At 50.3% G+C, this 26,713-nt stretch overlaps 15 protein-coding genes across 15 annotated transcripts, besides 1 other annotated feature; 8 read left to right on the top strand and 7 right to left on the bottom strand.

Annotated features, from left to right (window-relative positions):
• Positions 1-26,713: part of a sequence feature (contig 1.40 402..150763(1)) that runs on past both edges of the window.
• On the top strand, positions 106-397 carry ANIA_11340 (uncharacterized protein; the record flags this gene model as incomplete). Its single annotated transcript, XM_050613050.1, has 2 exons — positions 106-162; positions 215-397. 2 exons carry the CDS (start codon positions 106-108, stop codon positions 395-397), a joined length of 240 nt encoding a protein of 79 aa, XP_050468892.1.
• Positions 781-1,933, top strand: ANIA_02448 (uncharacterized protein; the record flags this gene model as incomplete). The annotated part of the gene is made up of 3 exons (XM_654960.1): positions 781-1,050; positions 1,120-1,342; positions 1,767-1,933. The coding sequence occupies 3 exons, from the start codon at positions 781-783 to the stop codon at positions 1,931-1,933; spliced, it is 660 nt and encodes a 219-aa protein (XP_660052.1).
• ANIA_02447 (protein artE) lies at positions 2,292-3,919 on the bottom strand (the record flags this gene model as incomplete). Its single annotated transcript, XM_050613049.1, has 3 exons — positions 3,524-3,919; positions 2,588-3,472; positions 2,292-2,534 (listed from the first exon to the last, which is right to left on the bottom strand). Exons 1-3 carry the CDS (start codon positions 3,599-3,601, stop codon positions 2,292-2,294), a joined length of 1,206 nt encoding a protein of 401 aa, XP_050468891.1. The 5' UTR covers positions 3,602-3,919.
• On the top strand, positions 4,998-5,704 carry ANIA_02446 (putative DNA polymerase delta subunit 4; the record flags this gene model as incomplete). The annotated part of the gene is made up of 3 exons (XM_654958.1): positions 4,998-5,373; positions 5,425-5,492; positions 5,561-5,704. 3 exons carry the CDS (start codon positions 4,998-5,000, stop codon positions 5,702-5,704), a joined length of 588 nt encoding a protein of 195 aa, XP_660050.1.
• ANIA_02445 (CFEM domain-containing protein) lies at positions 6,607-7,500 on the top strand (the record flags this gene model as incomplete). The annotated part of the gene is made up of 3 exons (XM_654957.2): positions 6,607-6,690; positions 6,749-6,887; positions 6,971-7,500. 3 exons carry the CDS (start codon positions 6,607-6,609, stop codon positions 7,336-7,338), a joined length of 591 nt encoding a protein of 196 aa, XP_660049.1. The 3' UTR covers positions 7,339-7,500.
• On the top strand, positions 8,024-8,512 carry ANIA_02444 (uncharacterized protein; the record flags this gene model as incomplete). The annotated part of the gene is made up of 2 exons (XM_654956.1): positions 8,024-8,266; positions 8,354-8,512. The coding sequence occupies 2 exons, from the start codon at positions 8,024-8,026 to the stop codon at positions 8,510-8,512; spliced, it is 402 nt and encodes a 133-aa protein (XP_660048.1).
• Positions 8,738-9,254, bottom strand: ANIA_02443 (uncharacterized protein; the record flags this gene model as incomplete). The annotated part of the gene is made up of 2 exons (XM_654955.1): positions 8,738-8,745; positions 8,855-9,254. The coding sequence occupies 2 exons, from the start codon at positions 9,252-9,254 to the stop codon at positions 8,738-8,740; spliced, it is 408 nt and encodes a 135-aa protein (XP_660047.1).
• Positions 9,753-12,771, bottom strand: ANIA_02442 (putative ubiquitin-protein ligase (Asi3); the record flags this gene model as incomplete). Its single annotated transcript, XM_654954.2, has 2 exons — positions 9,753-12,281; positions 12,410-12,771. 2 exons carry the CDS (start codon positions 12,769-12,771, stop codon positions 9,857-9,859), a joined length of 2,787 nt encoding a protein of 928 aa, XP_660046.2. The 3' UTR covers positions 9,753-9,856.
• Positions 13,194-15,020, bottom strand: ANIA_02441 (protein ulaA). The gene is made up of 2 exons (XM_654953.2): positions 14,614-15,020; positions 13,194-14,548 (listed from the first exon to the last, which is right to left on the bottom strand). Exons 1-2 carry the CDS (start codon positions 14,986-14,988, stop codon positions 13,259-13,261), a joined length of 1,665 nt encoding a protein of 554 aa, XP_660045.1. The 5' UTR covers positions 14,989-15,020; the 3' UTR covers positions 13,194-13,258.
• ANIA_02440 (ribose-5-phosphate isomerase RKI1) lies at positions 15,492-16,531 on the top strand. Its single transcript, XM_654952.2, has 2 exons — positions 15,492-15,947; positions 16,010-16,531. The coding sequence occupies exons 1-2, from the start codon at positions 15,569-15,571 to the stop codon at positions 16,450-16,452; spliced, it is 822 nt and encodes a 273-aa protein (XP_660044.1). The 5' UTR covers positions 15,492-15,568; the 3' UTR covers positions 16,453-16,531.
• Positions 16,625-17,868, bottom strand: ANIA_02439 (protein sldB). Its single transcript, XM_654951.2, has 3 exons — positions 17,826-17,868; positions 17,518-17,773; positions 16,625-17,447 (listed from the first exon to the last, which is right to left on the bottom strand). Exons 1-3 carry the CDS (start codon positions 17,833-17,835, stop codon positions 16,640-16,642), a joined length of 1,074 nt encoding a protein of 357 aa, XP_660043.2. The 5' UTR covers positions 17,836-17,868; the 3' UTR covers positions 16,625-16,639.
• Positions 18,038-19,218, top strand: ANIA_02438 (GTPase GPN2; the record flags this gene model as incomplete). The annotated part of the gene is made up of 3 exons (XM_654950.2): positions 18,038-18,326; positions 18,398-18,498; positions 18,559-19,218. The coding sequence occupies 3 exons, from the start codon at positions 18,038-18,040 to the stop codon at positions 19,216-19,218; spliced, it is 1,050 nt and encodes a 349-aa protein (XP_660042.2).
• On the bottom strand, positions 19,376-20,206 carry ANIA_02437 (Rpp14/Pop5 family protein; the record flags this gene model as incomplete). The annotated part of the gene is made up of 2 exons (XM_654949.2): positions 19,860-20,206; positions 19,376-19,770 (listed from the first exon to the last, which is right to left on the bottom strand). The coding sequence occupies exons 1-2, from the start codon at positions 20,107-20,109 to the stop codon at positions 19,376-19,378; spliced, it is 645 nt and encodes a 214-aa protein (XP_660041.1). The 5' UTR covers positions 20,110-20,206.
• ANIA_02436 (ATP-citrate synthase subunit aclB) lies at positions 20,496-23,142 on the bottom strand. The gene is made up of 6 exons (XM_654948.2): positions 22,917-23,142; positions 22,709-22,858; positions 22,538-22,654; positions 22,291-22,480; positions 21,139-22,234; positions 20,496-21,079 (listed from the first exon to the last, which is right to left on the bottom strand). The coding sequence occupies exons 2-6, from the start codon at positions 22,843-22,845 to the stop codon at positions 20,652-20,654; spliced, it is 1,968 nt and encodes a 655-aa protein (XP_660040.1). The 5' UTR covers positions 22,846-22,858; positions 22,917-23,142; the 3' UTR covers positions 20,496-20,651.
• aclA lies at positions 24,579-26,487 on the top strand. The gene is made up of 2 exons (XM_654947.2): positions 24,579-25,206; positions 25,264-26,487. The coding sequence occupies exons 1-2, from the start codon at positions 24,766-24,768 to the stop codon at positions 26,278-26,280; spliced, it is 1,458 nt and encodes a 485-aa protein (XP_660039.1). The 5' UTR covers positions 24,579-24,765; the 3' UTR covers positions 26,281-26,487.

Below are 26,713 nucleotides of genomic sequence, written 5' to 3'. Positions count from 1 at the left end.
CCCGATCGACTCAGAGTCCAGTCCACATCATCACATCCCCACACCTTGTCCCAGGGTCTTTACTTTATTTACCTTTTCTATATTATCATTTACTGTATGGACATTATGGAGTCTGAAGTTGCATCCGGACGGGGGATTGACTACAACGACGTCCTCATCCAGGTATGCCCTTCAAGGTTACTTCATCGAACTGCCCCGCCTGACGACCGTTCAGATGTCGACGAATCTTACCAACGCCTTGAACACATACGGGCCATCATCTGCTCAATATCAAACAGTGCTAGAAATGCTCAAGGACTATATGCGCGAAATTGACAGGGTCGGAAGACCGGAAACCCAAGATCTAGACCCCAATGTGCTCAGCATTGCCATGGGATTCCTGGGTATTGGGAAATAAGCGGTAGAGCGAGTTAGATGGTCGACTTGACTTGAAACATACGATGGCGCGACCACCATCCCTCGGCGCCTGCTGTGCCTAGTGTAGTGCGAAAAGGAGCGGTGCCCGAGGGGCTCAACTCTCCAACTCCAACTACGATCATAAACATCACAAAACACCTGCGGATCGGATATATGTGCCCTCAGAGCTTTCCGATTTAGTCAATTCTACGACCTACCTATCCAGATTGTTCGTGGATTCTTGGGTCAAGTAGCGACAAAGAACCAGCTCCTCCAAGCCAGGGAAGCCATCCGTCTCATACCAACTTCGGCTACGGACCATCTAAACCGTGATTTTCTATCTATCTACTACACGTCCTCATCTACTTAAGGACAATCGTGACCATGGCCTCCGTCTCAGAGAACACCCCTCTTTTGGCCGAGTCGGAGCCCCGAGAGACCAACGAGTATCAGATTTCCCAAGACCACTCGGTTACCACTGCTCCAGCGAAGCCATATTATCGGACGATAGTTGTCCTCACCCACCTCTCAGCGGCCCTTTCTGTCCCCGCCTTTGTCTTATACTTAACAGTCAGCTCAATCGACATTGCTGGACCTGGGGGCTTCTACCTATCCTGGGATCTTGCGACGCGCATCCATTCACTCGCTATCACTGTACGTATAAGGCTAGCCTTACACCAGCAAGAAAGCAAAAGAAAGTCACTTACAGAAAGATCTACACAGAGTATTCTAAGCTTTCTAGCCTCAGCACTCAACCTGGCGCGCCTTAGGCACGCACGTCGCCCGCTCTGGCTCTGGCTAAACCTCCCCATCGACGCCGCAATCGCATTCTCCAGCCTTGTATTAGTGCCAGGGGCTCTGGCCCTGAATTTCAACCAGTCTCCTGACTCGTGGCTTCCTGATCGCGGAGCTGCGGCGACCGCGAGGGCGGTAATTGTGTTTCTAGGTATTGGGTTGATTGCCGGGTTATTTGTTGGGTTTGTTTATACACACCTCACTCCTAATTCCTATGGGTTCCTAGCGGACTAACCAGAACTTTAGGCTAGCTCATCTGGCTCTCTTTCCCCTGCGATGCTTCGCTTCGATTCAAAGCGAGCCATCGCAGAGTCAGCGGACTTGGAGGATTCCTGGAGGGGAGCTTAGGGTCGAATTTAGCGTCAGGTTTTTGCGGCAGGACGAGGCTAACAGGGAGTCTCGCGATTCTGAGGCGTAATGGAGTTTAAGACAAGACATGGTCTTAAGTGTGCTCTACCTTAATGGTGTCGGGCCCTACTATGTACAGTGACTCCACTATCCCAAGACTGGAATTGTACTAATTCACTCTTGGAAATCAGCTAGTACAAGTTAGCTTTATATTGGAACAAGAACAGCAAATAGTAATTTGTTAGCGGCCAGCGTGGAAGGGATAATTCAGCAGACTTCTACTCCTACTCCTATCCCAGGGGCTCTGACGGCCATGATCGAAGAAACCAAGAAAGAAGAGGACCAAAACCCAGCACCCCCTAGTTCAGTGATCCGACCAGAGAAAAGACAGTAAATACATAAAGGTATAGCTATCAATAAGGGAATAATAAAGAGAAAGCAAAATGCCAGAAATAGGTATAAACTCCGTAAACCATGCATTCGTGAAACGTATCTGGCCTGCTGATGCTTCTGTCTCTGCTTCACAGGCTGCAGTGTTGTACGGCGACACGTAGGCCTGTGTGTATATGTAATGTGGTGAAAACGCCGTGCAGCGCAAGCCGATTTTGTGGCGCTAGCTAACCACGTATCTGGAGGTCCGTCTGCATCAAGGCAGCCGGAGTGATAAATGTAGCGTAAGATCTTCGGTTGGTGCCTAATCGCGAGGTATTCATCCAAGCTGAAGTGAGTAAGTTGCGTAGCTTTCCGTCGGCCTAATCTATCAGAGGCTTCTTCTGGTTACCGACAATCGCGACTCCTAGATGGCGGAGACCGTTGGGGTCCGACGGTCGGACTATTGAAGGTAAAGGTAAAAGAGGGTTGTCGGGGTTAATGTGGGCAGCTTCTCGTGCTGCTTGTTCGATTGCTTCCATTTCCTCTTTACATCCAGCGTGGTCAAGAGGGCACACGACGATTGGCTGTCGTATAATGATATCTCGAGCGGATGTTAAATGAGCCTGTTAATTGTTAGCGTGGGCATTCCATGTTGGACGAGGTTCGCACCACGAACCTTGACCGTTAAATAGTATTCGATTTTGTAGAGACTTGCTGTTGTGGTAAACCCACTAACAGCGTATGTGGGAAATCCAGGTTTGCCTCTAGGGAGTATGCCCTCTCCATCCCGCATATCCTTTGCTGGGAACACCAGGCCCATGTTCGTCAAGAACCCTGTCGGAGGCATTTTCACACCAATTGGTTCCGTCCGTTTCGTTAATGTTTTTACCTTCCGTTGAGGCTCGTCGCCCTCATGATTGTAGATTATCTCCTCATCAATGCCGATTGTGATTTTGTTGATCGTAACTTTTCTAGCTTTGCTGATCCAGTCGGGATTCGGGGACAGTTTAACATAGACGCTGACAGGATCGAGGGGCCCGTATGACCATCGCGGTAGAGAAATACCCAACGTCACCAGATGATCTGATACACTCTCCGCCGATTCGGGGCGATTGTACATTCCAAATGTCGATAGCGTGTCATACCGTGCGATCGGTACCGGAAACGAGTACTTCCTTTGCTCCGAATGGCCTTGCTGTACCATCACCACGATCTCGTAGAACGTCTCCGCGGTGCGACTGGGAAGCTGCAAGCTAGCCGGAGGGACTCGCCTGGATGCGTCCGGACCGCCTCGTCCAAAGGGAATGAACAGGACGAATGGCAGATCCATTGATAAGACCTCCTCAGATTCCCGACCAGCCGGACAACGGAAGAGGAGCATTTCCTTCCCAACGGTATCGGAGATCTCTTTCCTCGGCGGCGCTAGACGTCTCTTCGCGACGGAATCCGCTGACGGGTGGATCGTTTCTCGCCGGACGAGAGATACCGTGACGAGGGATACGTTGACGGGAGCCGTGATGCCGACACTGGGCCTAATCTCGACTTTGCCTTCAATACGAGGCTGGAAACTGTAAGCGCAATGACCAGCGGAATCCTACTGTGTAAAGCGTACCATAGTAGCAGAAATCCCAGGGTACCCAATTAGAAAGTTGCCATTTGGAGGCCCCGACACTCGCACGAAGGCGGCCATTGTGAGAGCGCAGCTCCCGCACCACCATCGGCGGGTGGGAGGTGTTGGGGATGCGCTTCAGAGAGTAAGTGCGGACTAATCAAACTCGGCGGCGTCGATGGCCTTGAAGCATTCATAGAGGGCTCGCGGCGAAAGAGCTGCTGAGGCTGCTGAAGGCTGCTGAGGGCTGGTTGATCCGGCGACGCTGACGGTGGTGCGACGGCTTGGAATGATACCTAGCGGCTGTCGAGGTCCAGGCACGGCCAGAACCAAGGCGCCTCGAGAAGAACAGGAACAGACTAGGATGATCTAGGTTGCGGGAAAGGGGCTCGATGTCTCAAAGAGACGTAGGAACGCACGATGGAAAGACGGAGCCGCAGAGGGGCGTTCAGGGCGGCTAGTAGTTAGAGCAAAGTACTGCGGGCTGATTGTTGGTGGTGCCGGCGTGGTGGGGAAGCTGAATGATTCGGGACTCACTCAGAGTAGTAAGGACTGGGTAGTTGAGTGCCCTGCAGACCAGCCTCGCTTGTTGGTCGATTGGTCATAGACCATACGAAGTATAGGACAGTCACACTAGGTCATTAGGTGATCGCAGGTCACAACTTTTCGTATCGTCCGGCTCTTCAGTTAAACCGTTCTTCTGCCGACTCGGTGCTCGCTAACTAACTCCTCGTGTATCGAGAGCCAAGAGCCATTGGAGCCGGTCCCCGACGATCATCATTGCTTTTTCCCAACGTCATCGTAGTGGATATTCATCTTATCCTCCTTTACTCAGAGTACTGTACCTACAGTGTACAGGACAACCTGCAAGAGACGCCGAGGGGCGCCCCGTCCTGCCGCCTGATAAGATCGGCGTTCTTCCACTACAGACGCTGACTCGAGGTCTGACCGCGGTCGAACCTGGGGGGTCAGACCTGAAACGAGGCTGAAGGCCGTCCATCGATCCTACCAGCACCAATATACTCAGATTATTACTGCAACCACGCATTTACCCAGAAACCGGCATTTATATCTCCTCGTATCGCCAACTAGTTGCAGTAGACTGTCTCAGCCATGATGAGGCTCTCAATCTCGTACACTACGTACTTCGTACTTGTAGGACAGCGCAGCCAGCAAGCCTGCCATACCGCATAATCCTCAGGTAAATCAACATAGAAAAGACCCTTGGCTCGTATATCTCTGGTGTGCATTACTTCGTATATGTTTTATATTACTTCGCACCGTCGCCTGAGGCCCGACCGTCCATCTGGACCGGTTGCCCGCGCAACGAAAGGAATGACATCGTTCCCCCACAGGCCGGAGCCAGACTTCACCTCCGCACACTCGTCAATCCTGAATCTCGACAACATTTTCCAGCGTGATTTTTAAACGATTATATGCCGTCTGAATCACGTCCATAGATTCAGATCTGAACAGAATGCCGCCCGCCCGTCGTCGAGGAGGCAACACCGCCTCCGCCCGTTCAAATCAGCCCGTTCTATCCTTTGGGGCAAAGTCCAGAGTCACAAAGCCGTCCGCTGCGCCTTCGACACCGTCCGAGAAAACCAAAGCCCTCGAGCACCTTACTGCAGAAGTTCGCGAGAAGGATGTGTCGAAAGATGTGTCAATCGATGTCCCGGGATCCAAGGTCGAGCCCGAGCAGCCTCATGTTGCGGAGCTTGCTGTGAGGGCTCAAGCCAAAGCAGAAATCCAGCAACCATTATCGGAGGAGGATAAGAAAGCGGCCAAAGTTACTAGGAAGCAGCTTCAAGATTACTGGAAGGCAGAAGAGGCGAAGAGTCGAGGGCCTAGAGGTCGGTGACTTCCTTATCTGGTTTGCGGGGTGCTCTGTTGACCATTCCTAGTTCATCAAGAGGGCCTATCGTTGGACGAAAAGATCTTGCGGCATTTTGATCTTTCTAGCCAGTATGGGGTACGTCTTAACGCATCGATGATCGCCGTTGGTCATTTGGAAGTGAACTCTCACTGACGAACATCTAGCCTTGCATCGGGATCGCCCGTCTAAAGCGATGGAGGCGGGCACACTCCCTCAATCTCAACCCTCCAATAGAGGTACTCTCACTCCTCCTTAAGCAGGAAGGCACCGCTGGGCAGCGCGCATACATCGACGAACTGTTGTCATGATCGCCGCTTAAGCACGGATATAACGGTCTGTCTTGGATTATTGAGAGGGAGGTTTCTTGACGTATATTGGCGTTCGAAAGCAGGACTGGGAATGGCGTTAGGAGAACATTGTACATACCCTACTTTCTTCAACCATGAGCACTATTTTTGGTACCGAAAAGCATCCGTGACCACTAATTTGGTCTGATAGAGTAATGCCCGTAACTTGCATAATAGCAGACAAAATGGCTTTCTTTGGCTATTATCGCACAAGGGAAAAGAGCCGGAGGTCTCTCAAAGTCTGGATCTCAATGACCTGCAAATGTGCCGCATTTCTTGCCACTTGCCATGTTTTATCGCCCTTTTTTATCTCATATTGGCTCGTCATACCCTGTTCCCAGCTCTGTCTCCCAGCTACATACGGACAAGACCTGCTCTTTCCAGTTTCTTATTATACGAGTGGTAGCAACCTTCTCCTGGTTGTGAACCGTCAGCACGGACTTTATGTCACGTCACATCCACACAGCTGCTCCCCTCTTTGCATGGACTGAATGGCATTTCCTCTATTGCTCCATCATAGCTCAACAGTTCGGAGTCAAGCCCACCTCTTGCGCCATCATAGCGCATGTCACCACGCCTCTTCCGAGCTATCGGCCTGTGTCACTGCTCAGCGCGTAACTCTAGTTCATGATCCCCAGGGATAATTCTTGAATATGGTACCCAATAACCGGCCTTATACGGAACGCCTTCTTTACGTCGCATGTGATTCCAACTCTAAGGGGCAAGCCGTATGGCCGTCAATAGGCGTATAAAGTGAGTTGATACTCGCAGGACGGGTCGTTCTTCGATCACGCCATATATCACGTCCTGTATCCTTATTGCCCCAAATCCAGGTCAGAAAATTCTTTCAGAGCCTTACCAGAATGAAGCTTTACGTTGCAGCCACACTACTTCTAAGGGCTAGCATTATTTTAGCCCAGGATCTACCTGACTTACCTTCCTGCTCTGTGAGTCTTCAAACGCATACGACCTCTTTCATCTGGCCGATGCTAATCATCACAATAGCTGCAATGCTTTCTCAGCGCCATGTCCAATGATGGCTGCCCCTCTCTAACCGATTTCGCCTGCCACTGCCGCCAACCTGCGCTCGTTTCCGAAGTGGCCCCTTGTGTCGAACAATCTTGCAGCGAGCAAGACCAGTCCTGTTAGTCTCAGTGTCCAAAAATTCATCTTAAAATAACTGTACATACCCGTTCCTTTCGATGTACTGACCAACTCAACTCAAAGCCGTCTCCAACATCGTGATGACTGCATGTTCCAGTGCCGGCGTCCCAATCTCCGTCCCACCTGTCGACGGTGGCACAACTACAATCACAGAAAGCGGCCTTGCCCCGTCACCAACAGGTGGTGAGCATGAGACTATGATTCCTCCAGGAGGCTCTGTGAGCCCATCCGGTCCGATGATGACGCTTCCTACTTCGACCGATACGACTCCGCCGACGTTGTCTCCAAGTTCCCCTAGTGTTTCGAGCCAGCTGAGTACGCCGAATGTCATTAGTACTTCGCCACCGTTCCTTGGAGGAGCTGAGTCTTTCCGCACCGGAGGGAGGTTAGCTGGGGCGGCGGCTGCCATTGCAGCTGGTTATTTGATGTAAAAGGTCATGATACTGGCTTTTTTTTTTTCGATCGAGCGAGTGATTGCCGGGCGACAAGATAAGAGAATCAAATTGGTGGTATTTGAGTTAAAATTCTGATAATGGCGGAAATGTATGCTTGCTGATGGAGGAGTTTGGCTCAATATCAAATATTCTGCACTTATCAAACATTAACCATCCCATTCAGTAATTTTAGGAAATGAAATGGAAGGTGAAAGCCCATCTATGCCTAATGAAAAGAAAATGCCTTTGTTGGAGGCATGTCTGCACATTACTTACTTCTCTGTATGAAAGCCCTCACTCATACTTGAGCTAGAAGACTGACACAATCCAAGCTTCTACCTGCACATCCTTACCCCTAGATCAGCATAAGTCATTGTTAGGCTAGAGATTCAGTTTCACGCAGCTATTATGAATCTACCCCATTTGGAGGGGCCTATTCACTCATTTCTCACTCAATTAGTCGTCGCCGAGAACACTATCACCATGATGATTTTGGCCTCTCTCTATCACTTCCTTGTTCCTTCCTTTTTTACACTGAGTCTCATCGCGCCTTCCTCAACCCATCAACGAGCCAGCAAGCCAAGATTCCAAGCCCGGCCTCCAACATAAAATGACATTCAACTTCCCGAAACAAGGCCGGCCGTTTAAACGAGCCCAGCCAAAAAGAAACAGGAAATCCAAGATGTCTCCCGTGTTCCAAAGGTTCAGACAACCAGCACCACAGCCCAATTCTGGCCACGGCCTCCAAGCGTACCTCATGGTTATCTTTGTCACCCTCGTCATGGTGTCAGACTTGGTTTCATGGGTATTTTACGTTGTGCATACTGGTTGGATTTTGTATCAATATCTTGACAATCTCGTCCTTGGGGGAGACGGACCTCTTCAAATCTTGTTTTCCAAATGGGATCTTGTCTTGTCGGCTTTGGTGAGTTTCATTCTTTTCTCGGCTATTCTGGTTGTGAGTTTTCCAATATTATGATTGTATTGTAATCGGTGCTGACAACGTGCTTAGATGACAGCAAGACTGGGAATGCTGGCCTACGGATTTTTGAGAAAACGCGTCCGTCCCTGGGCCTGGGGTCATTGGATGTTTGGATATTGGGCGGGTCTGGTTCAGGCTGCGGGATTGACAGGAGAAGGATCGGACTCGGTAAGTGTCCGGTTTCTGTGAGGTTTCACTATCAGTATGCTGCCATGAATACGTAATGCGGATGGGCTCTGACATGCTGGAATGTGTAGGATGTTGCATCGTCTCGAGACACACCTGAGCGAGCGAACTCCAAAGAGGAAGGCAACGATCCCATTCCAAATCATGAGAAGCATAAAGAAGCCCGTGGCGAAGGGGCGCGAGACAACAATGCAGAGATAGGAAACGCATTAGTCGAACAAAGACCATCTAGTCCACTTAAGAAAGCTAACAAGAAGAAGACCAAGAAGAAAAGCAAAGACAAGGACAAAGAGAAGAAAATGAAAAAGAGGTGGGGAAGAAATAAATGACAAGATTGTTGCTTACAGCTTATCAATTTCTTGTTGTTGGCGTCAATGGCCGCAGTACTTGAGTGTTCCACGTCCGCTATCTCGTCGATGTTCTCGATGTGCTCAACCGTTGCTTGGTCATCTGCGTTCAGATATGCCTGGTAGCTCTCGAAGCCCATGTCACGAATAGAACAGCCGATCACAATGGTTCCAAACTCGGCATCCTCATCGCTTTGAACTCCTGGACCGGCGTCGCGCACATCGCAGCCTATCCAGATGGTTCCAGTCTCAAGCTCATTGGTCTCGCTGGTCTCGCTGCTACCCTCGTCGACAGTGTCAGGATTGGCAACGGCGCGAGTCTCAGAGACCTGGTCGCTGATATCGCCCTCATACCCCGAGGAGTGAGGGTCACTCTCTCCGCGATTGATGGAAGACATAGTGGGTGCAGGGAACTGTGCGGAGGGGCGTGTCAAGGTCCTAACAACAGGGTATCTTTTATACTAGAAACAATATAATGATTAGCAAAATGGAACATTCAGGAGGATTTAATTCAAGAGGATTGCCTGAAAGACAACGAAGACAAAACTAATACTGATTGACAATGCATACTAGGGTAAAAGAATGCAAGTACATATGTATGCTTGCTTGGTGAATGACCACCACACCTCTTAACACTGAACACACCAGGTCTAGAAGATTCATCACCAGACGGCATAACACAACTAGTGTGGCTAAATGTCAGAGTTCACCCTTCAGTTGCAGGACAAAGTTTGAACATCGGCAATATGGTGATGTAGAAGATCTTGGGTTCTGACATACCCACGTTTATATTAGACGTTTTTTCGTATAGGCCGAGATGCCTGTCCTGGATGGCTCAAAAGATTTGAACCTGAAGGTAAGGATAGAATAGTGCATGTTTCCAAAGATAACAATTAACTTCAGTAAGCCCCGCAGTGATATATTATGACCGAAAAGTAGTGAATAGGGATATCAGATACAAGAACAGGAAACAAGTGACCGCAGGGCTACTATAATAACCCTACGGCACCCATAATCGTACAAACCCGCCCACCTCCTGCCGGCAAGTCACGCAGCTTCCAAAGTTGTTCATCGCCAGGCTTACCCTGCAATCCTCGCATATACAAAGACACCGGCAGGGCCAGACGATAATGGAGCGGGAATTTGTTTGGCAGACAACACATGGAGGGCCGCTGGACCCTAAGCCAGACGCGCCGGTCTCCCATGTTTGTTCTGTGTTGGCCGCGCTCGCCAAAGTTGCAGAGCGCTTGTCCAGTATAAGTTTCTCTAAGATCTCGGACTCCTCCTGTGCGCTGGGCTTTTGATTCCCGTCACGCGAGCCTGCTGCTAGGCGAGAGCGATGCGGACCTAGCAGCACCTGCGCCCTCTGCCGTTCAATCTGTGCCTGATATTGACGTCTCGTCAGGACCCGTCCTTCTCGCCCAGCATTAAGGTGAGCAGCCAAAATCCGTGCTTCCTGTCGTGTGGCTTCGTCAGGGGGGTCAAGGAGACGTGCAATAGAGCTAACGTCCATTAGGGATTCGGGCGTTGGGGTAGACTCTCTGTAGTATTCATTAGGAAATGGGTTAGTCTGCGTGGGCGTGCGTCGGCCATCTGATTCATCCTCCCATTCGGAGTCGGTGGTAACGGTAGATACGACGCTAGTCGTGTCATCCCAATCGTTCTCAGACAACTCGTAATCCGAGGTATGATCTTCATTGCCCCATGAGCCCCCTGCTTTCCACCAGTTATAAAGCTTCTCATCTAGGCGTTGCTCATCAGACGGACTCCAGTCACCCGCGTTCAGCCGCTCCCTCTTTCTCATCTCTTTTTCGACGTCGAATTCGTGGTTTTCGGGCAGCTCTAGCTCTCCCTCATCCGTAAGTATCCAAAAGTCCAAAGACTCAGGTTCAGTCTTGCCCGAGTTATCCTGCGCAGCTTTGCTCCGTAGAATAGCTTTAACCCACTGAGGCCGGGCAGTAATCCCAACACGGGATAAAGCTTTATCGGACGCGACTGTCACCCACCTGAACATCAAATAGAAGATTGCGCGGAAGAAGGAAATCCCTTGGTAACATCGAACGAGACCGCGGAAGGCACCAACACCGCCAGGGTTAGTTTGGTATCTTGACGTTCGTGGCTTGTTCTTAGGCCTCTGAAATTTCTTCTCCTTGCCATAACCACTCTCCCATTCAGAGGCGGCCTCTTGAACTTCAAAGGCAACAAGCTCTCGATTCTCGAAAGGAAAATCCGCCGGTAAAGTACCAGAGGCCTGCTGCACTGAGCGCACCCGGCGAGATTGTTCAATTTCTGCGAGCCTATCCTCCTCTAGCCATGTCATATTACGCGCAACGACACTTCTTCCCTCATTGAGGAAGACAGCTTCGCTCGCTGCCGTTAAGGCAGTGTAACCGATCCTAAGGAGAGCACTATAGAAGTCCTCGTGGGGATTCAGTCGCACACTGCCAACCTGATTGGACCCTTGCATATTTTCATGCGCCAGTTGAAACCTTTGTCGGAGAGTCAACTGCTGAGGGGTATCGGAAGGCAAAGAGAAAGCAGTTATTACGAGAGCGATTGAGTAGATCCCGGCACACACGATGATACCGCACAGAATCATGAGATGCGGTATGAAGCCGACAACGCAAACGGTCGGAAATCTCACTGATAACCCGTCACTGTTTGGGGGAGATCCACTAACAAGGCCCCATGTCATTGCCGCCATAAAACACAGACCCCAGAAAGTGGTGTTAACAAGGCGGTATCTGCTTTGCTTGCCAAGAACATCGAGCACATTGGAGGACAGGCAATGACAACAAGAGATCAGAGCAATCAGCAGCAACTCTGGAGTGACATTCATTCGGTCCAGTATTTGCGATTTTGTAAGCATATGAAGCGATGAGCGTGAGCTCTCACCACCGCCGTCTCCGCCCGTGCTTGGTTTAGGTGAGCTAAAGGGCCCTAAACCTAAGGATTGGCTGATGGTCGACTCGGCTTCAGCGAAAGAGAGCGAATGCTCAAAAATAGACATTCCTCCCTCGGCGACAACAGGCCTCCCCTGTAGAGAGCTTGATAGAGTTTCCACGAAATGGCTCAAGCATATTCGCAGAAAAACTGGCCATAATAGTCTAAACGTGCCGTTTGGTATGTCAGAACCCACGCGGTTCATGCCCAAGGCATTGCACGAATGCTGGTCAGTCTCCCATGGGAGCAAAGTAGAGCTTAGAGAATAGAGGAATCCCCCTTGTCCAGCATGGTCCAAGAGCAGACTCTTCCCGGGCGTACCATACCGAAGTTCCGGGTAGTCAGGCGACGTTTGGCATTTAATTGCCCGAAGAAGGGAGTGTATTTGAGAAACGAAGAGTAGAATAGGGATGATGCGCAAAGCCAGTCGTCTCATCCAGTCTAAGTGTAAATGTCTCCTTGTAGAAGCATATATCGTGATCCTGTTCAATACGAGCGCCTTTCAAAAATTAGAACCTCTGCCCGAGTCAACCAAATCATAGGAATCCTCACCACTGTGAAACATGCGAGCGACCACCGACTGGTGAGATAGGAGAAAAAGCCGCTGAACTTTATGGCACCTTGTAAAAGATCCGTGAAATGAATGCCAGTATCAGGCTGGGCTGCGGCCTCTACCGCAGCCTCTCTCGCAGCTTCACCAGCAGCTTCGGTTGCCGCCGCTATTGCATGCATTTCCCGTCCAACACCGAATGTATTCCACACGTATGCTTGCAGTTCACGATATCCGGTTATCCTCAAAAGACGCTCGGGGACAAGGTAAAAGGCATACGATTCCGCGCGTCGAAGGCCGCGGAAAAGACGCAAGACATAATCACTTTCAGTTGAAGATAGATTCACGGAGGATACAGATGGTGAATGTGCGGAAGTATTCATGGCAGTCGAAGGTATTCCGGTACCTGTAGAAGAGGACATGTCTAATCGATTTTATAACCCAAGGCAAGCCGACAGACGGTGCCTGATGGCGTTGGCCGGGGTGAAATGCCGGGGAACGCGATGATAGCACAGTCAGCGAGTATGCATGATATATGACTATTCAGAAGACCATATGCCTCTGAAGAAAAGGAGTGTTGATACTTGACGTATCGACTTTAATGAGGTTGCGATTCTGGAAGAAGTTGAAGTCGGGGGTTGTCTGGGATGTTCATTCCTCCACACCACGGCGTTACTTCCGACTCCGCACTAGCCCGAAAGAGGCAACTACTGATGTCGCCGCAGCGCAGACACGAACCCTCCGCTGTAATACCAAAGGGATGTATACCCCGCCATGCTACGATTATATTCTATTTAGAGATATTCGTCATTGTGGTATATTTTCTTTCGTAGACACGTATCGTAAAGCTGTCTAGCTATAGCCAGTATTGTCTCTGCGTTTCCCGGCAATTTTACCCAGCATTACCCATCACAGCTTGTACATGGCGCTGCTGCTGCGAACGCCGTCGAAGATGCACGTATTATCCAAAGGTACATATTGCCTAGTGAGCACCTTGAGAGCTTCCTGTGCCACTAAACCGCCAGTAAGGGAGGATATGTTGTGCAGCTCGCCACCCTTTGTCCTCCGCAGCTCCTGTGCGGCGTCAAGGACACGATTTCGGGCCTCGTCAACGGCAGCGTCCGCTGCAATAACAGCGAGAATGCGACCAATTTCGGAAGACCAGATCCCATCATCGTCCAGGGCGTCTTGGTGATACTTTCCCTCCTGAATCCCGGTTACGACAGTATCCAGGACTTCAAAAGCCAGGTAAACGGGAATTAGAGATTCGTCGTTATTAAGCTCGAGTCGTAGACGCTTTTTGGTGTCTTCACCACCATCCACTTGTGGAATATCACGCCCACGAATCACCTGGATGTGGGAGGCGTTTTTGCAAAATATTTCGATATCCTTATCATCAACTCTGGCGGCTCGGCCCAACTGAGACTCTAACCTTCTGATAATATCCGTGACTTCTGCGATATCTTCCCTTGCTTTCGTTTTATAGATATTTTGCAATGAGACATAGTCGGCTGACTGGGCTTTCATGTCAGGAAGTGACCCAGGAAGAGGGAGAAGTTGGTGTGTTTCGTAGAATTCGCGAACAGCTGATGCAATGACCCAGAAATCGGCCGAAGCGGCGCTTAATTGTCTGCATTCTTCCATCTCAAAAATCTCCCGGGTAGAACTCCGCAAACTGAATGGGTTAAGCGATTTTAGCACAGCTGCAACGGCTTCATCATAATTTTCTTCCCCGCCTTGTGAATTATTTGTCCTTGCGCAAGACCGCACGAAGTCCCTAAATGCCGTCTTCTCCTTATAGTTTGAGGGTACGCTGCCGTTATGAGTTTCCTTCCATTTTTCCAAATAATGAAGAAGTAATAATACGTATGGAACGTGGCCATGTTGATGATCATCAAAACTGTCCAAGTTCCTGATACTAGCACCAGCCGCAGTCAATTCCGGCCAGGGATTGAGAAGACGAAGGTCCTGGGTTGACTCCGGGTCTGGATGCGTTTCTACTATAGGAAACACAGCAGGAAGCTGGAGAGAGAACGTGGAGTAGAATCCAACAGACCGCGTGTAGAGGACCGGGATTGCTAGCTTTTTGGCACCATCGCAGAGGGCCCGCAGTGATGAATGCTCTATAGGGCCAGATATTAGAATGAGTTTATGTTGTGCCAGAATCCCGGGCTCTTCTTGAAGTATCTCCGCAATAGGCTGATAGTAAACGGGTTAGCATGAGGAGTTTGGCTTGCGGACATGTCCCTACATGGCAGATATACCTTGGTTCGAAAGCTCCCTTCTACATCAGGATTCAGCTCTTTCAGTAGTCGACACGTCTCTTCAGCTCTTGACCTGCCCAGGCTTTCATTCTCAAGGAAGAAGTTTACCCCGAGGTCTGGCTCAGTTACCACAGCAGGGTCAACGATCGTGAAGCCTCCAACGCCTGGGAGGACAAGATTCTTGAGCGTTTCGACACCCACTACGCCGGACACCCCCGTGCTTCTGTTGCCCCACGGTCCGTCCGAATTGACCAAGAGCACCCGCGACTCCTCTAAAGCTTGCTGTCCGCTGGCAGCCCAAAGCCGCAACTGGCGATCGTATTTTCTCTCCTTAGACGAGGGCCCTGTTAAGGCGTGGGGAAACTCCGATGTCATTTCAACCCAGGGTGTAATGTAAGACAGAATGAAAGAAACGGGCAGTAAAATCAGCAGCGATCTTGGTCATGTAGACGTAAATGCACTCTCCTCGGACAAGCATCATTGATGATCCGGGTCAATGCACGTGAAGTAATCACACAATATATTGGCCTAAGGCTACAAGGCTATCTATGGCGGCAAAGCACCCCACCATCAATGTTTTGGCCTCGAATCGAGGTCAACGCCGAGATTGTAACGACTGCTACTACTGGATGGCTGCTATGCCATAAGGGCAGATCTTGCAGTCTAGAGTATACGCGGGTGGATCTGTTGTTTTCGTACCAATTGTGATGAGAATTGTTCCCCGGATTGCCCCTTTCGATAGCTGGTGAGTGGCCCATGGAAAAAGTCGCTTCGGAGGGGTACCTTCTTACCCCCACCGGGCACCTCTCCCCCGGACTTTTCGCAGAATCCACAAGCATATTAATAGATGCGCAGTCTCCGGCTTCGGTCCAACTCCTGTCTTTCTCTTCCGTCCTATCTTAGTCCTCGTGCTAGTACAAGAATAACCCCGATTTCCGTCCGCTTCAAAGCCACAATGGCCGAGCTTATCGAGAAGGCTAAACGCGCCGCTGGAAAGGCCGCTGTCGAAAACCACTACCCCAAAGATGCCAAATTTGTCGGTATTGGCAGTGGTTCTACTATTGTGTATGTTGTTGAGGCCATCAAGGAGCTGGGAATCGATACCTCTGGCACGTGTTATGTGCCAACGGGCTTCCAGTCCAAGCAGCTGATCGTCTCGGCCGGCCTGACAGCAGTGGATTTCGATGCCATTCCCGAAGGAACAGTGCTTGATATTGCGTTCGACGGTGCAGACGAGGTGGATGATGAGCTTAACCTTATAAAGGGCGGTGGTGCTTGTCTTTTCCAGGAAAAAATTGTTGCTCTCCAAGCCAAGGAGTTCATTTGCGTTGCCGGTTCGTAACTCATGCGGCGCATCTATAATCGAATGATTGACTAATCTTGTGTGATATTACAGATTCAAGAAAGTTGCAGTCCCGCCTCCTGTCTAACTGGAAGTACATTCCCATTGAGGTTGCTCCGATAGCTGCTAAGCGGGTGCTACCTGCTCTGAGACAGCTGGGCAGCATCAATCCTGTACTTCGGCCGCAGACTGGATCCAAGCTAGGCCCATTGAAAACTGACCAGGACTTTTACATCATCGATGCACCTTTCCCAACTCTTTTAACAAAAGCGGACGTTGCAGCTGGAAAGGACGGTAGCGGAAAGGATGGCATTTGGGAGGTCGACGCTTTGTCACTGGCGATTAAGCAAATTCCCGGCGTTTTAGATGTTGGTATCTTCTCTGGAGTGACCGGGCCTCAGGCCCAGGCGCTCGGCGGCATTGGAGGCCAGAAGCCCGTTGCGGCTTACTTTGGGATGCCTGACGGCTCAGTGCAGGTCAGAAAAGCGGACGCTTGAGGTATCTCGACAATGGTGCATATAAGATCAAATTGGTGATAAAGTAAATACGAGTAATACGATTAGATTCTACATAGATTACATCAATTAGTATTGGTTTGGAGCCTCCAAGTTCCTCGAGAACTTTACGAGTACCTACTTGGATTATGCGCCATTCATAAAATGTTAGTTTCGTGATTATGCTCCATTATTTCGCGCCTTTTCCCTTAGCTTCCGTCTCCCCGAGTTCGCGTACATAGATCCTGACCGTCCCGTCAGTAAGATCATCCTTTCCATCCTCGTATCCTGGGCTGATGGCAATTGCGAGGTATTTCCCATTAGAGCTAAATGCCACAGCCGCTACACTGGAAGGATATTTCTGGTACTGTCTGATCCTCCTCTTTGCGATGCCATCCCAAAGGGCCACCACACCATCACCGCCTCCAGATGCGAATGTTCCATGAATTGGATGGAAAGCCAGCGAGTTGACGGGATACACCACATCGACATCATCCGACGTCTGTCGATGGCATTTGAAGGCGTACTTCCGCGCTTGCGACTCGGCTGAGGGATCAAACCACTCAACAGCCACCCGCCCTTCGATGCTAGATGAAGCGTATCCGGCGTCATCGGGCATGCAAGCAACGCAGCGCGTCATAAACTTCAGGCTGCTTTCCCGTCGCTGCCATGGCTCAACTTCAACCTTGGCCGGCGCCACACCTCCTTCCGACTGCCCCGTTAAGAGCGAAAGTGATTTTAGATCGTAAATGTGTAGGGCTCGCGAGGCCATGCCGACAACAAGCTTCGTTGCTGTGAGAGACATGGAGAAGGGCTTTGATGGTAGGGGTATTGAAGCCGTATTGGTGACACTCCTGTCACCGGCAAGGCGATGCACATGTAACGTGTTATCCCACGAGGCGGATATGACCATGCTGTACTCCTTACTGTAGACAACGCTGCGGACGCCGGCATCGTGGCTGCTGAGGACGGTTTGACTAGCAGATGCTATATCGATCCTATATTGAAGACACCTAGTTAGGAACACGTACAGGCATGTAGCTGTCAAGAAAGGACAAACGCACTCACCTCTTCACATCCCAGTCCAACCCGGCTGTAAAGATCTCGTCTTCAGTGGCTCCGAAACACGCGTCAAGCACCGGGGCACGGTGCTCGAATTTCTGTAGTAATTTCCCTTCACCTGCAGCTCCGTTCTCGTCCCGCAAGTCGTAGACATAAACATTCTTATCCCATGACGATACAACGAATCGCGTCGAATCGGGAGCGGGAGAGAACTTCAACGCGGAAATCGCATCCGTCGGCGGCGATGTAATGGTAAATTGATCTAGAGTTGGGTCAGCACTTTTCAGTCAATTTTAAGTGCATCTGAAGCTTACTCGATGCCATATTGATTGGCCCACAACAGTCAATGGCTGTAGCTTAGTTTAGAGTTGTCGACTGGTCAGCCTAGATTAGGCATTGATGATGCGGCTCCTCCAACTTCATTTTCTGCCACCGCCTTTCGATAATCCGCGCTCTCAATGAACTTCGACTCGACTTTCTTTCTTCCCCATCAGGGTTTATTTTTTATACTTCCTAGAGAACCGTCATGCCATTCGCACAACTCGTTATAGGTCCTCCGGGTGCAGGCAAGTCGACCTATTGCAATGGCATGCACCAGTTCCTCGGAGCTATAGGGCGCAAATGCTCGGTCGTGAACCTCGACCCCGCAAATGACAAAACATCATATCCCTGCGCGCTGGACGTGCGTGATCTTGTGACGTTGGAGGAAATCATGAGTGAGGATCAATTGGGTCCGAACGGCGGTGTTTTGTATGCGTTGGAAGAGCTAGAGGAGAACTTTGACTTCTTGGAGGAAGGGTTGAAAGAGCTCGGAGGTATGCGCATTTTGTGCCGATGCTTTGACTTCTACAATACCGTCATAAGCTAATAGCTTTGGCGTTATTAGAGGACTATATTATCTTCGATTGTCCCGGCCAGGTAGAAATTTTCACTCACCATTCGTCCTTACGGAATATCTTCTTCAAGATCCAGAAGATGGGCTATAGAGTTCGTTACGCATTTGTCCTTATTTAATGGCATAGCCCCGGCTAACATCTGTGCGTACAGCTAATAGTACTACACCTAATCGACTCCTACAACCTCACCCTGCCATCGATGTACATCTCCTCTCTTATTCTATGCTTGCGTGCCATGCTCCAAATGGACCTTCCACATCTCAACGTCCTAACAAAAATCGATAATTTGTCCAATTATACTTCGCTGCCTTTCAACCTAGATTTCTACACCGAGGTTCAGGACCTTACATACCTCCTCCCCCACTTAGAGGCAGAGTCCTCCCGGCTATCGCACGAGAAGTTCGGAGCACTGAACAACGCCATCATCACACTGATTGAGGAGTTTGGACTCGTGGGCTTCGAAACACTGGCTGTAGAAGATAAAAAGAGCATGATGAATTTGCTCCGGGCCATTGACCGCGCAAGTGGATACGTGTTTGGGCCTGCAGAAGGCGCAAATGACTCCGTTTGGCAAGTGGCTGTTCGGGAAGGAATGGGGTCCATGGATATCCGTGATATTCAAGAGCGTTGGATAGATGCCAAAGACGAGTACGATGAGTTGGAACGACGGCAGCGAGAGGAGGAGATAAAAAATCACCAGCAAGCTGCAACCTACCAGGCAGGGAACGAGGACGACGACGATGATAACGATTACGAATTCGGGCGCAGGATGCCTGTACCAGACAGTGGAGTGAAAGTGATGCGGAAGTAATCATCTCAATTTCTTGAAAGCGCACTGTAAGATAGGGTATCTCTAACGAATATATGTATATGTACAATAGCCACACCAAACAGACCCGAGCTTCTGACAAACTGTCCAGTTTCTCAACAAAGCAGAACTGCGTCGCGACCAACACCCTCCCTCTCATTCATTCGACATCACTATTCACATCCAACTCCATATCATCGACGTCTTCAACAACCTTTTTCTCCCTCCCCTTTCCTCTTTCAATATCCCTCTCAAGCTCCCCAACCAAGCCGTCTAGAACACCCAGCTCCTCTTTCCCCCTAAGCCTCACAATCTCTCTCCTCGCTCTCCTCACAGCCTCCTCCTCCGCTTTCTTGATTGTTCCAGACACCCTAACCACCCGGAACACACACGGCCTGCTCAAGTTTGCGAGGTCCAGTCGCTTAGATTTTGCGCCGTTGGTACCGCTAAGGTCCGGTACGTGAGAAATATACGTGAGAGCCGTCCAAACAAGACGGTAGGATGCGCGCGGACACCGGATTATGGCTGTTGAGGTTGCTGGGGAGAGGTATTTCACTATCGCAGTGGTAAATGTAATCAGCAATGACCGGCCCGCGGTTGAGATTTTGAACCTCAAGAAGATGACTGAGGAGCATAATGCATACCGCTAACACCACCCGCACCAACACCACCTAGTCGACCAATTCCCCAGTCGCCGAACATCTTGGCGACTTCGTCGCGAACCATTTTAGCGAGAAGACTTGGAGTTAGGGCGTCGGATGTGGGCGCGTGAAATCGTAGTTGCGATCGTTGGCCATAATTTTTGAGTGAAGTGGCTGAGGACAAGGGCGGGCTGGAGGATGGGTCGGGGTAGAGAATTTCGACGAGGAGGTAGCGGTTTTTGACGCGGACCATCTGGACGGCTTATGTTGCGTAGTTGTTATATTGAATTCTTGGTTCCTGGACGAAATGTCCCGAGCTAGGTCTGGTTGGGCTGGGCGAGTTAGATGGGCGATGGTGCTATTTTTTAGAGTTGCTGATAAGAGTTCCGATAGGGCCCCAAGCAGGAGAACACGGCCAAGCTTTTCTGAGTTTCCGGAGCCTACCTATATATCACCTGACAATCATGCTCATCAAAGCAGTCCAGTATAGCCGAACTATCATGTTCAGGTTGGGATAGCTCTTATCATCTATTTGCAACGTTGGAGCCCTATATCATACTACAATTAACCGGCGCAAAAATCATCCACATTCATGTCTCATGTGCTCTAAGGTGTATTCAACAATGAAACTGAAAAATAAAAAAAAAAATAAAAATAGAAATAAACTAATTTGAAAAATGCTTAACATAGACCATCATAACTCCTGACGTATTTTATGAGCCCGCGTGGTCGCTTGTGTCCAACACCAGGTCCCTTTCCGAGAGAAAATGTGATAATAAGAAAAGGTATTAAAAATTATACGTTGACCTCAACACGACCCTCCGAGCCACCCTTTTGCAGGGCGGGGAGCAGGTACGTGATGTCATCCCAAGGGTGGCGGTAAAGACCAGTGCGCAGTCTCTTCTGATCAAGGTAGTGGGCAATCAGACCGATGCTACGGCCTAGAACGAAAAGACCGTTGAGGACACCCATCTTCATGTAGTCCTCGGATTCCTCGGCGGAGAAAGCACCGCAGTTGCGCATGAGATCGACGAAGCAAACAGCGATGCAACCGTCGACGTTAAGAATCAGGTTGTCCTTCTTGGATGTGGTGACAGTCTCGACAGCAATGGCGTAATCCAGAAGCTTGGTGCTGGGGAAGTGCTTCTTGACGTATTCCTTAACCAGCTCAACACGCAGATCGGGGTTGTTGCGGGACTTGATACGGTGGCCAATTCCAGGAACTAAAACGTCGCGTCAGTATGAGAACTTCAAAACCCATATATTGACAGAGGTAACGTACTCAGCTTGTTCTCCTTTCTCATGGTGTCAACGAAGTCACGAGGGCTCATGCCCTTGTCGAAAGCCTTGGTGAACTCCTCGGCAGCGCCATCTAGGGCACCACCAAAGCGGGATCCAATGGTGAGAAGACCAGAGACAAGGGCACTGATGAGGTCCTTGCCGGCACGAGTTGTGATGATAGTGTTCATGGCGCCAGACACAGCGGGACCGTGGTCAGCTGTGAGCATGAGAACCATCTCCAAGAACTTGGTAGCGTAGCTGGGCAGGCGGCGGCGGAACCAGAGCAAGGACATGACACCTCCGATACCAATGTCCTCCTTGAAGACATCAGAGATGGGCATGCCGGCATATAAGAGCTCCTGGCCACGGTCGTCGGAGATGGTGGAGATGAAAGCAGCAGGCTTACGAATAAGACCGAGCTCCTGGGCCCAAGAGTAGTCAATGGGAATCTTAGGGGGAACAGGCTCAGGCTGAGGCTTGATAACACCGTTCTGAACCTGCTCCTCGTAGACCTTCTTGAGGACGGCGGGCATGTCCTCGAATGTGTCAGGGACGTAGATACCGGCTTCTCTCATAGCCTTGTTCTTAGCAACAGCAGTCTCCAGGTCGGAGTTGGCAGAGGCACCAGCGTGACCAAACTGGACCTCAGTCTTGAACATGCTAGCGCAAGTACCGATGGCCCAGGCGACGATGGGTTTGGTGATCACACCGTTCTTGACAGCCTCAATGACACGGTATTCCTCAACACCACCAACCTCACCGAGCAGAACAAGGATCTTGCACTCAGGCTCGGCTTGGTAACGAAGGAGGTGGTCGATGAAAGTAGTACCGGGGTAACGGTCACCTCCAATAGCAACACCCTCGTAAACACCGTCAGTAGTTTGGGAGATGATGTTGTTCAATTCGTTGGACATTCCACCAGACTTGGACACATAACCAACGGATCCCTTGCGGTAGAGCTTGGAAGCGACAATGTTGTCCATCATACCACCAGTGTTACCAATTTTGAAAGCGCCAGGCTTGATACCACCGACTGTAGCAGGTCCAATGATGGTGATGCCCTTCTCCTTAGCGGTGACAAGGATTTCACGAGCTCGCTGTTTTCATGTTAGCGCCGAGGTCTCTTCAATTGTGCAGCACACAGCTCACATACCCTTTCTGGAACACCCTCTGCAATGATGGCAATGCATTTGATCTGAGGGTACTGCATCAGCTCCATAGTAGAGCTGTAGACGGAACGGGAAGAGGCGAAGTTGACAACGGTGTCAACGTCGGGGTGCTTGGCCATGGCCTTTGCGGTGTCCTGGTAAACAGGGAGGAGGGTTTCACTGGTACCCCAGTACCTACGGACATATTGTCAGCTGTATGAACCAGCATCGATCCTTGTATATGCAACCTACATCTTGCTGACGAATTGACCGCCGAATGTGTAGATGATACCGGCAACGGAAGGAGTGGAACGCTTGCAGATGAAGTCGAAATCCAGCATACCCTGGACAGCCCGGGGCTGCATACCGCTATGATTGCCGTCAGTTTATGCAATTGACTACCCAGGATCGCATTCCACTCACTATACGAAACATCTTGTCTTGTTGTGGAAGAGGGCATCGGCGAAGGGAGAGCGCACTCGGCTGGGAGGCTCGAAGCGAGTGATGTTATCGTTGGCGTTAGGGCCGTTGGCAGTGCTGACAAGAGGAGCGGCAGGCATGATGGCTGGTACTCTGCTCGGTCGATGTTAACTAGGTGTAACAATGCACTCATACGGTGTGGAGGGCTTGCCTGTCAACAGAGCTTTTAAGATTCAGGGAGAAGGACGGTTGGAGAGAGTATTAAGGTCGACTGAGATAAAGCAGTCTGCGACTGTGATAGAGTAGGGATAGGAGGAAAGTGGGAGAAAAAGTTGGGAGGATTCCAACTAAGATGGAGAGAAGGATGAGGAGGAAGAGGAGTAAACGGGAAGAGATGGAGGAGGTAAAGGATGAGGAAAGTCAGGAGAAGAGAATTGAAAATGACCCAGGTTGAGATTAAAGAAGAAGAGGACGATATCGGGAGCTGATGGGGGGGGTTAAAGAGGATGGTTAATATTATTATGGAGCTTGGATGAAGGAGTCCAAAAAGGATGTGTATCGTATCGATGTATGAGACTCCTGTACAGTACGTGACAGTACGATGGGGCTGGATCCACCGACAGTTGGGGATGGAAAATACACCGACAGCTCACAGTCCGGACTGGAGTTGATTCATTGATGTTTCAAGTTCGATCGGTTGACTGCTATAACCATAGAACTGATGATCAAATTACTCTGTGTCGAAAAATTTGCTGACGATGGCTGATAAGATGAAACTACAAGCCGACCATAAGAGGAGTCGGAGTTCGGAGACCGGAGTATGTACAGAGTAGATAGACAGCACATGTTTAAAGACTTCGGCTCGTGAGAGCTCAGCAAACGGTGTCAGCCAGATTTACTCGGTCGAGAAAGGCAAGTGGCCGTTCTTGCACTTACTCAGAAGCCTCTATCATCTGATGGAGATCGTTCTTGTCAGTACCCTGAAGAATCTGTCATGAAAAGCGGTTGTTGTTGACCCGTCGTCGTTCCTGGGCCTACCTCGAAGAATCCAGCATTTGGTGGATACCCCACCTTGTTGAGTCTACGATTAGATACGGGCTGCGGGTTGCATGTTCCGCCGGCACCACTTCGTTCACGGGAAACTACTACTACTGGACCCCGCCGACAACTAGATTCCAGGTACGAATACTCCGACTATTCATAAAAACAGTAAGCTATACGGAGTGTCAGCTCACCAAAAATCCATGAATCCCGCGTCTGGGGCACGGAGTATAAGAACAGTCCTTAAATACGATGTCCCGAATCCGGAGTCATCGCCCTGTACAGCTTGATACGTGCCCCTCACTGGATCGTATGCTTCTCTCGAAGCCGGCCGAGGCTCAAAGCCCTCCAACGTCAGCACCGCCGTTATTGTAACCCTATTGATGTTCTGTTCCATACTCTGAAAATAGAATACGTTCAGCCCGGTGCATCACTAGTTGGTCTTCTCAGCTCAACAAAACGCACGGAGATCTGGCTTCGTCTAGCGGTGGGAACAGGTATTCAGGCTACAGCGTAGGGTGCATACTGCGACCAAAATTACCGCCGCGACGATCCCCAACACTATGTCGTATCGATAAAGCTCCAGTAGGAATTAGAATCTAGACGCTCAACAACAGCTCGACTGAAGCTGACACCCCCACCGCTCCGTCGGTTCCAGGTCAGACTCCAGAGCAATTGACTTTGTACCCGTATCCATCGGTATCAGAGGGTCAGTATTGACTCCGTTACCAGGTACGGAGTACATCAGCACACCTTTTTGTTTCCCCTTCCCCTCCGCCCCTTCACCATAATTTATCTTCATCTGGCAAGCCTTTTTTTTCTCGCCGACCTCGCAGACAAATTATTCTCAACCCCCTTCTCTTTCTATCCATCCTTCTCTTTCTCTCCTTCCTATACTCTACATCGCCGTCATCCGGGGTTACTTCCCATAAACACTGTTCCCCTCCTACCTACTCTTTTCGACCTTATCTAAATAACCTCCTAATCCTCCCTTCCTCTCACACACACACATACATACAATGTCCGCCAAGTCGATTTTCGAGGCCGATGGCAAGGCCATCCTCAACTACCACCTCACTCGCGCCCCCGTCATCAAGCCGACTCCTCTCCCCCCTTCCAACACTCACAACCCTCCTCCCAAGCTCGCCTCCCTCTACTTCCCCGACGACCTTTCCGTGAAGGACGTTCTCGACCAGGCGGAGGTTACATACCCATGGCTGCTGACCCCCGGATCCAAGTTCGTGGCTAAGCCAGACCAATTGATCAAGCGACGAGGCAAGAGCGGTCTGCTCGCGCTGAACAAGACTTGGGCTGAAGCCAGAGAATGGATCGAGGCTCGTGCTACGAAGGAACAACAGGTTGAGACCGTTGTTGGTGTTCTCCGCCATTTCCTCGTTGAGCCCTTCGTTCCTCACCCCCAGGAGACCGAGTACTACATCAACATTCACTCCGTGCGTGAGGTAAGGAACATTCTTCCGCACTTTCTGAAACTACGTTCATAGTCTAACTTTTCTTAGGGTGACTGGATCCTCTTCACCCACGAGGGTGGTGTCGATGTTGGTGACGTTGATGCTAAAGCAGAGAAGCTTTTGATCCCCGTCAACCTTAAGAACTACCCCTCCAACGAGGAAATCGCTTCCGCACTTCTCAGCAAAGTTCCCAAGGGCATTCACAACGTCTTGGTTGACTTTATTTCTCGTCTCTACGCTGTCTACGTTGACTGCCAGTTCACCTACCTTGAGATCAACCCTCTCGTTGTCATCCCCAACGCCGATGCTACTTCTGCCGACGTCCACTTCCTTGACTTGGCTGCCAAGCTTGACCAGACTGCTGAGTTCGAGTGCGGTACCAAGTGGGCTGTTGCTCGTAGCCCGGCTAACCTTGGCCTGGCCGCTCTTCCCACATCCGACAAGGTCAACATTGATGCCGGTCCTCCCATGGAGTTCCCCGCTCCTTTCGGACGTGAATTGAGCAAGGAGGAGAAGTTCATCTCAGACATGGATGCCAAGACTGGTGCCTCTCTTAAGCTCACTGTCCTGAACCCCAACGGCCGTGTCTGGACTCTCGTCGCTGGTGGTGGTGCCTCCGTCGTCTACGCGGACGCCATTGCTTCCGCTGGTTTCGTTAGCGAGCTCGCCAACTACGGTGAATACTCCGGTGCTCCCACTGAGACTCAGACTTTCAACTACGCCCGCACCATTCTCGACCTGATGCTGCGCTCTCCCATCCACCCCGACGGCAAGGTCCTCTTTATCGGTGGTGGTATTGCCAACTTCACCAACGTCGCTTCCACTTTCAAGGGTGTCATTCGCGCCCTTCGAGAGGTTGCCCCCGTTCTGAACGAACACAAGGTCCAGATCTGGGTGCGCCGTGCCGGTCCCAACTACCAGGAGGGTCTCAAGAACATCAAGGCTGTCGGTGAAGAACTCGGCCTCAACATGCACGTATACGGGCCTGAAATGCACGTCAGTGGTATCGTGCCTCTTGCCCTCCAAGGCAAACAAACTGATATCAAGGAGTTTGGTACTGCGTAAACAAAAACGGGGCGTTTTCTGATCTACTAAATTTAATTCTATACGAGGTTCCTTCTCAACTAACGGCATAACGGCTTTCTTTGCATCATTTTGTTTTCTTTTCTTAGTAAAGATGACTGACGAAGGTGGTATGCCTTCTACGGACACCGTTGCTTATTTTTGTTAGAGTGCGAAAATAGAGCATACAATCCTATTTATCTAAACAGACCCTAATTGGTAATGAGCCATTGCTTATTATTTGATCTTACAGCGCCTGAACTTGTACACACCCGCCCACGTCCTTTGGCAATGTAGACGCAATCATGGCGGGTATACACGCAGTTTATCTGCTTGTGGTAGGCCATCGGAGTCAGGAGTATAAACATCATTTCCCGCATCCGCTCGGGTTCCTCTCCAGCCCGGCGCCCTTCCTCTTTGTGCTTATATGGTGCGA

Source organism: Aspergillus nidulans, chromosome VII, assembly GCF_000011425.1.
Source record: "Aspergillus nidulans FGSC A4 chromosome VII".
Taxonomy (NCBI): Eukaryota; Fungi; Ascomycota; class Eurotiomycetes; order Eurotiales; family Aspergillaceae; genus Aspergillus; species Aspergillus nidulans.
The sequence above is the reverse complement of the archived record's forward strand: the minus strand, read 5'-3'. Positions and strand labels throughout refer to the sequence as shown.